Source organism: Python bivittatus, unplaced genomic scaffold (assembly GCF_059951505.1).
Source record: "Python bivittatus isolate LINGU-HERP-01145 unplaced genomic scaffold, Pbiv_v1 ctg000850_np1212, whole genome shotgun sequence".
In the NCBI taxonomy this organism is placed as follows: Eukaryota; Metazoa; Chordata; class Lepidosauria; order Squamata; family Pythonidae; genus Python; species Python bivittatus.
Genome location: NW_028277112.1, coordinates 47900864 through 47913260, shown reverse-complemented (window position 1 = coordinate 47913260; position 12397 = coordinate 47900864). Strand labels below are relative to the sequence as shown.

The 12397-nt window shown below is 38.1% G+C and overlaps 1 protein-coding gene across 2 annotated transcripts in view; it reads left to right on the top strand.

Moving 5' to 3' along the window:
• The window catches only part of FREM1 (FRAS1 related extracellular matrix 1), an 84652-nt gene that overhangs the window by 68308 nt on the left and 3947 nt on the right, over positions 1 to 12397 (top strand). The window contains exons 29-35 of one of the 2 annotated variants that reach the window (XM_025171933.2): positions 1793 to 1865; positions 5099 to 5248; positions 6803 to 7032; positions 8371 to 8418; positions 9127 to 9282; positions 9697 to 9825; positions 11367 to 11482. In XM_025171933.2, coding sequence (XP_025027701.1) covers positions 1793 to 1865; positions 5099 to 5248; positions 6803 to 7032; positions 8371 to 8418; positions 9127 to 9282; positions 9697 to 9825; positions 11367 to 11482 — 902 coding nt within the window. The remainder of the gene's footprint in view (positions 1 to 1792; positions 1866 to 5098; positions 5249 to 6802; positions 7033 to 8370; positions 8419 to 9126; positions 9283 to 9696; positions 9826 to 11366; positions 11483 to 12397) is intronic. The other variant, XM_025171935.2, reaches the window with a different exon arrangement.

Here is a 12397-nt window from a genome sequence, read left to right as displayed (position 1 = left end):
AAAACATCCAATAAAGTACATTTCAGTTGCACTTTGATAATTTCAGTACTGCTATACTGCTACCATCAGTGACCAGATTTCCTTGTGGCTTTCTGTGTATTCATTTCATCTCCTCCTTTAACCTGAGGCTCTCATCTGGCACAACTTCAGCCATATACATATACTGTACAAATCATACTGTAGTTCATATCCATACCTATTTTTGCATAATGCAGAAGTTCTTGGCCATTGCCTTCATCTGCATTTAAGTTTAATGTTCTTTCTCCTAGGAGGTTTGGTGCCCCACATCTGCCTTTACCCCCTTGTGTATTACCCTTAGCTTCACCCCTCCTTTTTTAACTTATCGGAAAGAGTGACCCTAACAGAACCTTCTGCTTCCACTGGCATTTCTTTCAGGGTTACTGAAGCTGTTCACTGCTCCCACCTCATCAAGGTAGTCACCTCTTAGAAGGGAAGTCCTTATTAACCAAATTGCTATTCAAAGCCTGCCCCTTTTGTATGTGCCTCAATACCCCATGCATGTACAAAGGAGCAGGACTTTGCCTGCATGCTCACAACGGCCCTTTTGACTTTTTTGAACCCCACCGCACACGCCGCTATTCTCAGTTCTCAGTTCTTATATTTATACAGGAGAATCCCCAGTGTGTTAACTTAACTTTTAACTTGCAATAAACATCACCCGATGCAGATTTCAGTCTAGAGTAAATATTTTCAAGGGCAGAAATTAGGTGGTAGGCTTTTTGATACAAACTTTTATGCCAAAAGGTCTAGTTCATGCTGTTAAACTTAATAAGCTCCTCATTTTTATGGACAGTATAACAGTGTTTTGCTTTCTGCTTTCTTAATAATCCCATATGAATTCTCTGCCCTGTGCATATTCTCTTGTTGCAGAGAGCAGTAGCAGCACAAGTGCTATGGGAATTGAAGAAGATATTTACCAAAGCTGTCTTTTTTGAAATCATGTTCTTAAAGCAAATGCTTCATTAAGTAAAATACATTTTTCTCTCCCTGAAGAAAGTTAAATACACTAGGGATAATCCTTTACAAATAGAATTCTTGGTACTTTGTTGTCTTTGTCTTGGCTCTGCTCCGTTCCCTCCTTTCATTTGACTGCAGTTTGTCTGTCGTGAAAGATAACTGTTCCGTTTCCTTTCATTTGTGTCCTTATTCAAGGGTTTAAACTGGAAATACCATGCTCAGACTTTGGGTGCCAGTTTGGTTGGTTACTGAGGGCTAGCTACATGTTCAGGCACAGAAGCTAATAATTAGTCAAACCCTAATGGCAGACACTTTGGACTGGCTATTTGTGGTAAAATACTGGGAGCTTCTATTTTAGGTTTTCCCACACACTTAGGCCAAGCCACTGATTTCAGAGGCCTAATTAAGATCACTTTCGCCTCTGGATGTAAGAGCAGGTATCCATTGTTCACTCAAATTGTTTGTAGCTCCTACTTTATCTTTATCCTTTGTCTAGATTTTCTGAAATTCTGTTACCTTTTCTAGTCTTACCTTAAGTTGCCATCTTGCCAGTAGATCTTAGTAGTTCAACATATAATTATAGCTTTTTAAATGAGTGGGTTCTCCCCTCGCCCATTTTCTTGCTAGCTACCTTTGTATTATTATTATTTTTGGGGGGGCCAGTACTGACATTATTTTCCTATGGTTGGGATACTGCCTTGTTCTTAATCTATATGACTGGAAAGTAATAAAGTGAAACAAAAGGTAATTCAAAATTTAAGTTCCCTTCAGGCACATATTAACTATATTTTATAACTGTGTTTTTCTCTCTTAGGTTAACGAAATGACTGCTTTATCAGGAAAGGATTTTATCCTGCCTCCTTCCAAACTTATTCAGTTTGATCCAGGTGAGCCTTGATCAAAAGAAGGCAATGGATTGAGAGACGTAAATCGAAGCCAAGGCAGACAAAGAAGGGAGTCCATGGGTGGGTGGTGTCTTTGTCTGAGCTGGGAAATAGGTTTCCAAGCCACAATGATGTCAGAATGATAACACGTGCATCATGACGTCATTGTGCAAATTACATAGTTACGTTCTTAGATGCTGGTGATGGCACTCTGTTTTAACAATTGAGCCCCCAGGCTGTTGTTCTGTGCTTAGGCTTAGGCTGAATGATCAGCTGTGGTGTTTGCCTGGACAAAGATACCCTTCCCACAGTGATCCATGTTCTGATAACATTACATGTGGATAATTATAATGGACTGAAAACTGCCCAGAAGTTCAGCAGGTACAAAAAGCTGTAGCTAGATTATCGGATAAGATCCAGATATTTGGGCTATGACTGTGAAACAAGTGTGCTGGCTTCTGTTTCGTAATTCAAAAATCAGGGCATAACCTTTCAAAGAGCCATACAGCAATGGGGCCAGCATATTTTAAGAAACATTTGCTCCCATATGAACTTACCTAGAGCTTTGGATCTTCTTTAGAGCTTTATTTGGAGCTCCCTAATGTCTGAGTGAGGCAGGTGGTGACCCAAAATATGGGTTTTTTTATTGGTTATTGCCCATCTCTAAGAAGCTGATTGCTATTTTTCCAGTGCTAGGTAAAACCTTTCTATTTGTCCTTCCTTGTTGGTACATTTATGTTTATTTCCTTTTTTAAAATTATTTAATCAATAGCTATGGCTGTGCACTTGCCCAAGCAACTCTGATCACTTTTCTGATATCTTAGTGCTTCTCTTTCATCACTTTAATATTACCAGTTTTTTAATGACTTGCAATTATTCCTTTAATTTTTAAGAATTAAGTATTATTTATAACTTTAAATAAATATGTCATTTTTATTCAGGTCTATTTAAAAATATCTCATGCTGACCATAGGGTAGAAACCCCAGATAAAAAGGGAACTGAGATTTGACATCAGCACTCCCAGGAAAACCAGACAGGAAACAAGACTAGATGAACTAATTCTACTTTATTGTAAGGCTACATTATTATTTTATTATTATTTATTATTTATTTGACTTGTCCCCGCCCATCTCCCCACAACGGGGGACTCTGGGCGGCTTACAACAAACTAAAATCGGCAATACATAATTAAAAGATTATAAAACCAAAGTACAAAGAGAAAGATAAAAAGGCTAAACATTAACAGAATCTTGCAAGTCTGAAAGCACAAATCTCCCGCCCTCCCTATTTACCACCTGAGTAGTCAGGGTGGGTCCTTCCTAAGCTGCTTTCTCTGGCTATTACTCTGTTGCAGACTCCTTTCTCTTTTATCTGATCGTTCCCTAGGCGGCATCTCTCCCCCCCCCCCGCATCTTCCAAGATCACCCTCACATCCCATCACATATGGGCACACCTCTTTGCTTTCTTCTGCCTGTGTGCAAAAATGATTACAGAGTGGCTGAAATCCACTTCTCTCTTGTGATTGCTGTATTAGAGATAAGTGATGGACTATATCAGTTAACTCTGTGACAGGGAAACTGTCACTCTAGGACACTCCTTTCTGGAGGGCTGATACTGGCATGGAGGCTTTCAGTGCAAAAAAGGGCATTTTGATTAAATGAAGGTAGCCTTAGGAAATCCAGTAGGTTCAGCTGTAGCTCAAGAACTTACATTCTAACAGAAGAAGGAGGTCTTAGAAGGCTCAGGAGAGAAGCATTGTTCTTGCTCTTCCAGCCAAAACTGTAGCCACCATCGTTAGCCCTAAGAATCATAGATCTGGAAAGGAGTCATTTAGGCCATCCAGTCCAACCACTTAAGCAGTGAAAGAACTCCAATGCCCTTGACAGATATTTGAACAAATCCAGTTAGTGAGAGCCCAACCCTTCTCTGGTACTTGGTTTCACTATTGAGCTGCTCATACTCCTAGGAAGTTAAAAAAAAACAACAACTGTCAATCAGAATTTGCCTTCCATATTCTTGCCCAACCCTTTTTTCTTCTGTTTGCAGTTCCACTGATCTTTTTTTTAACTGAGAATCTGCAAATATACAGTGGTACCTCGGTTCACGAACTTAATTTGTTCCACGACTCTGGTCGCAAACCAAATTGGTCGTGAACCGAATCAAATTTTTCCATAAGGTTCAATGTAAATACGGTTAATCCGTTCTGAACCATATGTATTTTTTTTTTAAACCACAAAAATATGAAACAAAGTACAGTACAGTACAGTATGAAGAGATAGAACACTAACCTTGCTTGAGGCGACTTCTGGCGTGGAGGACAGGAAGGCGGGTGGGGAAGCGGTTATTGTTTGGAGGGAGAGTCCCCCTCCCTACAGGAAGCCACAACCATGTGTCACAGCAGGGAAAATGGCCGCGGGTTGTGTTCATCACCCGATGCGGAGTTCGCGAACGGAAGCAAAATTTTGCGAACGGTGCTGTTCGTGAGCCAAATTGTTTGTGAACAGAAGGGTTTGTGAACTGAGGTATTATTGTAGTTTGAGCGTTTGCATTAAGTGAAATTCTGTAGCAGTTAAGGGAGTACACCTTGCAATAAATATTTCCTTCCCTCAAGATTTTTTGGACCTTCTGGCCAAATCTTCAGATTTGCTTTGGTATTAGCGGCAACTCTTTATTTGCTTAGTTTTTCTCAGAAGTTCTTTTTAAGTATGGGCGATTTGATATTAGTGCTACTTATAGCTGATCATGTACTAACGGATTACTTGGACTTTGCAATCAAGACACTGGCTTTGCTTCAAGGTGTTTGACAGACATATCTGGAACTTGGAACAGAGCTCCTTGTGATGGGTGATTGAAAATGACAATATTTCAAAACACGAGTAGGTTCCTTGCAATTAAGATTTCAAAATGAAGAGTTCTCTTAATTTCTTTTTAAAATTTACATGAAGAGCCAATCCTCCCCTCCTGAACTGCATGCTATTATCCCCCATCCATTCACCCTGTAGGAAACCAATCTTTGTTACTGTTTGAATGGAATCATCAGTACTTAGGAACAAATTTGATCTCTAGTTAGTGTTATTTGGGAAAACCACAGGAGTCCAATCAATGGGCAGAAGCACAATAGCATTATACAAGCCAGTCTGTTATAGCTGTAGACATGTTAATTAATATATTTCTTCGACACCTAGGTTGATTGAAAAAGCAATTAAAGTGTAATTAAAATGTTTACTTCTGGTAGGAATGTCAACCAAGATGTGGAATATAGCAATTACCTATGATGGATTAGAGGAAGACGATGAGGTCTTTGAAGTGGCTCTGATCTCCCCTGTGAATGCTGTTCTTGGCACTCGGACAAAAGCTGTAGTGAAAATTTTGGACTCAGAAGGAGGTATTTTCTTTTGATCTTCCTAATAAAATCTGGAGCAATCTTGGCTGAGCAGCAGCTTATTTTTCAACACACAAATGTTGCTGCTAGCACCTTTGGATCAAAATACTTTATTTCTTTCTTAAAAGAAAGACAATAGCTTTGACAGTTGCAGACCCCTTCTCTTCTGCTGAGGGAGCGCAGCATGGAGGAATCAACAAACAACCATGAGAACAGACACCACTATCATCTATCCAAAGATCTGGAATCTGACCGATGAAGGTTTGGCTTATAGCCCCTTTTGTGGGTCTTGCAATATCCCTTCCGCTTTTTTCCCTGGTTAATTGTAGGGCAGTTGTGGGGTAATTCTGAGGGTGTCATTTTGGAGGGAAATGGCTAAACACAGTACCATTAAATCTCTCCAAAATACTGGAGAAATCACATGTCATGGAATTAGGATTTTTAAAAGGTCTCAATACTTGAACCCCGAAGGGGCAAGGGAGATTCATGTATAAAAACTTATCTCTGTAAAGTGGTTGGCCACCATGTTTTAAACCATGTTGGCTTAAATGTACCTCTGCATCACAGTGCATATCTCAATATCATACATCCACCACATTAACTTCTGCACCACATCATATGGCTAGAGAGGCATACCCGCTCTTCCATCTTCAATGGCATAAATATGCACTTATCAAAAAGAGAATTGCAGCACTTAAAATCAGTACAAATACTACCAATTCAAATAAGTATATGACAAATTGTCTGTAGAGATGCAGGTTTAGAAATGGTAAACAGCTCATCTCAGCACAGTGGGGGAGCCTGTAACGTTAGTTTGCTGTCCTGATGTTGGTTCCTGCTTTCCCCATTCTTTTCATTCCTTTCATCTTCACTTCTCAATATAGTTTAACTAGTTTTAATTTCTATTTTGTATACTGCCTCAATGTGTTTATGGCTTAAAGGCAATCTAAACTTTTTAAATAAATAAAATCAAGACGTAGGCCAACATTGATTTGGCAAGCCAATGTGATTGTAATGACTTGTGGGTTGAACAAGCACAGCTGACACCAAGAGTCAAACCTTCAAAGTTGTGAAGTTCTATGAATCAAAGAGATGAGAAGGGTAGGATTGAGACTCCAGGAGGAAAGGCAAGGTTTTTTTAAAAAAAGTTTTTAAAAACCGATATTTTTGTGATCATACTGCTCCTAAAGTAGGATAGCTTTTAATGTGGAGTTTAAGTCCACAAGGTTTGGGCACAAGCGGTGCCTTACCACCATGGAAGAACAATTCTGAACCACGTTGAAAGGAACTTTTTTTTATGCAACTTTTGGAAGCAGCATTTTTTCAATTTTGGGAAATTATATTTTCTTCATTTCTCACATCAAACTTCTAAAATTGTTTTTTAAATTAAGCAGAGAAACAAGGGCTATTTTTTAAAAAACAAATTAACATCAGATGAAATATCCCATTTTTAATGACAAGCTGTTTCATCATCCATATCGATGTGACCAACTATCTGCTTTTATCAAAAAAAAAAAAAAAAAGGACTGACCATCTGCCATCTTGTTTGCTTTTTAGGTCAATGCAGCTCATTCCGTTCCACAAGCCAAAATATTCAGAACTTATGGATGAAAGAAACATTGCTTCCAGGTTCCCCTTCATCTTCCAGGCACGGCACTGTTAATTTGGAAGGAATCCTGCTGCCCCCTTCCAAAGAGATGATAGCACAGAGAAGGGACAAGCGACCCAAATTCAGCTCAGTGAATCTTGCAAGGAGCAGGCTACGTGTCACTGGAAATGGCAATATAGTAAGGGTTGCCTTATGAACGGGGGGAAAACAAACATTGATTCAAAGTTGTACGTGTGTTTGCATGAAAATCTCATCTGACTTAATAAAAGTGCATTGATATTGAGACTGACTGCTGATCAGGCTGGAAAAGAACATTTAAGATATTATATAAGGTTATTGTCAGTAATATGCAGGCTGTAGGCAAGTCATCTTTTGGCACAATTTTGTCAGAAATTTCAAAAAGTTGCCCTCTTGTTTTTTTTTTTCTTTGAGTTTGGAGCTTTACATTTATGTTTTTCAGCCCCAGACAATTTGTTTCTCAGACATTTTCACCCTATTTACACAGTAAGTAATTTTAATTACATCAGTACCCCTTGTGGTCATACGGCAACAATTCTGCAAAATTATATTTAACCCTCGAGTGGATGTGCTAGCTCATGGAGTGTGTTGTTACCGCTTTTTGCTTTTTTATTGTGTTTTTCAGAAGTCTTTTCAATTTTGGCGCACCCTAAAATTTGGTGGCTTTAGACTGGTGCCTACTCAGTCTTAGCCTAGAACTGGCCCTGCTAGTATGTACTTTCTTAAAACATTCTATTAGTCAAACAGATTCCACTGTTTTCTGAAACATGACAAAACCTGAACAAATTTAATCAGAAATGACAATGCACATTTTAAGCTGCCATGACACCTTAAATTTTCCACCTTCAAAGATCATTAAGTTCCTTTTTCTTAAGGGTCAAGAGAAAAACATTATCTCCAGGGACCAAAAATTTAGAGGATGGAAATCCTCAGATAAACTGAGCAAAGCTTTTTTTAATGTTCCACTCCCTTTTGTATGTAAGTGTATTATGGCCAGAATTTTTTTTTCCAAATATAGTTATGAAGCTGATTTGTTTGCTTTTTTATTGCTTTCTTTGGAATGGGAAATTGCTCAAAGAACTGTAGAAGAAAGACAAAAGTACAAAACAAATTAGAATTAGAGAAAGAAGGTTAGGTAGTGCTGACTTATGTCAATTTGCCTAAAAGGTCCTAACTTTTCTGGGTGGATTTTGTATTTAGAGTTCAAAAGATTTCTCCCTTCTCCCGAACCATTCAGATGATGTAAAGCAGTCTTTCTCAACCTTAGCAATTTTAAGATATGTGGACTTCAACTCCCAGAATTCCCCAGCCAGCCATGCTGGCTGGGGAATTCTGGGAGTTGAAGTCCACATATCTTAAAGATGCCAAGGTTGAGAAGCACTGATGTAAAGTTTTTTTAATTTTCTAATATTATAACTATGGTCAGCACTACCAACTGCCGTGACAACAAATTACATTTGCTTCTGTTATTCAGATATATTTCACACTTTCCTTTCAGATTCATCCTTCTTTTATGTTTCGAAATGGCACTGATGAGTTTTTTAAAGTAAGAGCATTATTGAGTAATAAGTTCCTTATTTGTAATATTTATTTATATCTCTGTTACATAGCATACTTGCTGAATTTAGTATTTACACCATCTACTATGATGTAAAAAGTGTTTAATTTATGTTTAATTCCACTTATTTTCAGTTTCAGTTAGATTAGAAATGATAATGGCAATTGTTTAAACTGCCTTGGTCAATGTTAGGTATGATATAGGGTGGAGTGAGCACATAGGTTGAATCTTAAGAGCAAGAGTAATGAGAACTAAGAATGCTATTTTAGGGCAAACCATGTTTGTGAGTGAAGAATGCAAGAATGCTTTCCATGCTTATTTTACCACTCTACCCTCATACACATAAACCCAACTTCCAATACATTTCTCCAACCAGAGTATAGTATTGGAAACAAATCGTGAAAAAAGAGAAAGAAAGAGAGAATGTAAGGATAGGAACTTACATTCCTATGATAAATCCAAGGATTTATCAACTCACGTTGCACATCTCGTTTGTTTTCAAAAATTACTGCCTACTTTATAGGACTGGAGCCTTAAATATTGGATTGGAATCTTGTTATTATTATATTATTGCCACGTGTATTTTGAGCCTTAAAGATAGTTTGTATATCAAAACCACCTCTTCATTTTATTCTACGATTTAAATGCCTTTGGAATTAACTAAGTGTGTGATTCTCTTTTCTATCTTTTATAAAGTACCATGGGATGACAGGGCTAAAATTAGATGAGGACAATACATTGCCTAGAAAAAGCAAGACGGCAACCATCTCTGTAAGGAGCCAAAAAGAACCAAGAAAAAATGTAGCTTCCTCCAAGAAAATGGAAGTTCTGCAAGCAGACTCCAGCATCCTGGTATGTTTCTGTTGAATTACACCCCCAGTGGGGAAGATGTCACCTTCCAGAATTAAAGTTCCCAGCAGTTTTAGGTAGGATGTCCAATGGTGAGGAATGATGAGGGATCTAAAGAAAGATAAATTTCCATCTCTAGTTTAAATTTTAATTTCAGGTGTATTTTGAAATATTTTTAAAACCATAAATTTGACCATTTCAGACATTCTCAGAGTTAGATTTATAACAACAAAAAAGTAAAGCTATGGGAAATATTGCACAGTTCTGAAAGCGGTTTTAAAATAAATCTTCATGGATTTCTTCAATAATGTCATATAAACAAAAAATATAGAATGTTAATATTTCAAGACTGTTTCAGAATACTGGTTTATAGATGTTGCCAATAGAGTCTTTCATAAATGACTTATTCTTTTTCAGGCTGAGCGCCTTTCATTTTCAAACAGATGTACACCAAATCTGAAGGGTCTCTTGTATTTTGAAGAAAACATGCAGAAGATGTTTCTGTGCAATGGGACTACCTGGACGTTATGGAATTACTCAAACAAGGTAGGAATCTCTTTTTCCTGTGGTTTTTTTTTTTAATTTTAATTTGACCATTGGCAAAGAATTGTTTTACAAGTGATAAGGAGTACCAATAAGGGCAGAAAGAGACCACTTTGCATTGCAGGATGCTTAGCTTTTAAGAAGTGTAAATACCAGCTAAGTCAATATTTATTGTGACAATTTGACCCTGCATCTAACTTCGAAAGGAGAAAGATGTAAATACACCCATCATAATCATCCTTTAGAATACTGCTATTTATGGAGACATACAGTTTGTGAATCAAAGGCCATTCATTGATACAACAAAAGTTATAACTCCAGGAAGATGTATGTCATGAGGGAGTAGTTGTGGCATGTATATAAGGAAAATGGTTTAGCAATTAATTACAGCTGGTCCAGAATGCAGCCGCACGGGCTATTTTTGGAGCCCCAAGAAGGGTCCATGTAACACCGTTACTCCATGAGTGTCAGGTTCAGTCCAAAGAACTCCATGAGACAGTACAGGTCTAGTTCAATAGCTTTTATTAGCTTTCAACCACAAGACAGAATCTTGCCAAACTGAATCTAAACTTCCCAAGCCAGCAAGCAAACACCATGAATTCCTTAGGGTGGTGCCAGTCTCATCCTCTTAACCTTCGCACGCTCCTGCTGTGGGCTAAGGAAATGCTTATCTCCCTGAGCGCGGCCTTCACCAAACCATTCCATCACAACAAGCTGCATTGGGTTCCAGTGTGCTTCCAGAAGGTGGGCCTTCTCAGTTGTGGCCCCCGCCCTTTGGAACATCCTGCCTCCCGGAGTGTCCCTCTCTCCTGGCCTTCCAAAGGGACTTGAAGACCTGGTTCTGCCACTTGGCCTGCAGTGGGGAGGGGAGACATCAAGTGTGGGGATGGTTAGTCCCTTAGAAGCCTTTCATCTCCAGCCTGGGAAACCATCTCCCCCTTGGACTTCCTTCTTGGTAATATCTTGTACAGTTTTTTGTACAGTTTTTATGTTTTTTCCAATTTTATATGTATTTATTATTTTAATGGACTCTGTGAGCTGCCCCTAGTCCCCCACTAGGGGGAGATGGGTGGAGATACAGTAAATGTAATAAGTAAATAAATAAATCAAGGTTATTGTGGTTAGATACATTGAATTTACATTATTCAGACAAGCAAAGACAGAGATAGTCAGGGATCTTCAGTGTCCTAGTTATGAGGATGTAGAAGGCATATATATTAGAAAAAAATCCCTGCCCACAAGGTACAAGGAGGGAAAGAAAGATTGAGCTTCTGAGTGGTACTGTATTCAGTGGTGTCTTATTACTGCCAGGCAATAGGGCATCGAGGCTCACAGGATGAGAAATTGGGAATTGAATGTTGAACCCCCGGTGTATTTAAATACCATGTATTTCATGGTACCCAAATTCAAAATTTAGGACAGAGAAAGACCCAATTAGCCAATGTTCTTATCTTTCCCAAGCCCAGTTCTGAATGGAATCAATCCTTCTTTCAAGAAGTGGACAATTTAGCAATTTATTCTGAACTAAAAATGCTTTATTCCAGGATATTATAATGAAAACTTGTCATTCAGGATGGACCTACTACAATGGAAGATGCTATCTCCTAATCACTGACCCAAAAGCCACATGGGCAGTCGCTGTCCAGACTTGCAGGAAACGGTAGAAACTCCTTATTGTACATGGCTTCAAGCAAGTTACTGTTTCATTCACCCCAGTGTCTTACTTTAGAAATGAGACTTTGTCACAAGACAAAATAACCCCAATGCTGCAGCTATTTGTAAATGGTGGGATTTTACAAATATCTGTTTGAGTGTTATACGTTTATTCCATTTATAAATACCATGTATCCAGAATAATGTTTAAGAAAAGCATCAAAAACATTTTAAGAATCCAAATTTTGGATTTCATAGGGAAAATACAATACATTTGATATAACTAGGGAAAAATGAGTTTAAAAGACAGATTTTCTTCAGCCACCATTTTCTGCAACCATTGTAAAAACATTTCAGACTTGGAAAGCCAAGTCTAATCTCACTTCTTAATATTAAAAATAAAAACAGGTGAGAAGACAAGAAATAATAAGGAAAGGATCTGGCTTCTTAGAAATCAATCTTTTCTTTTTGGTAATTGACTGCAAAATTCCCCCAATCTTTGAGTAATATGTTGGGGCCAGATGTCATAAACTAGGCAGTACCAGGATAAAAACATCTATTTTTATTTATTTATTTATTTTGTGCTTTCAAGTCAATGTTGATTCCTAGTGACTGCCTGGACATGTCCTGGCCGTTTTCTTGGCAAGATTTCGGAAGTGGTTTGCCATTGTTTCCTTCCTAGGGTTGAGAGAGACTGGCTCAAGATCACCTAGCTGGCTTCATGCCTAAGGCAGGAGTAGAACTCACAGTTTCCCAATTTCTAGCCTGGTGCCTTAACCACTACACCAAAGTGGCTCTCGTACCAGAATAAACATTGATTGCATTACTTTAAAGATTATTAACATTACATTAAATTAATTACATTTAAAACAATTCCTTCCTATGTAGTGTCGTCACATTAAAAATTATGTTCTTATAGCCA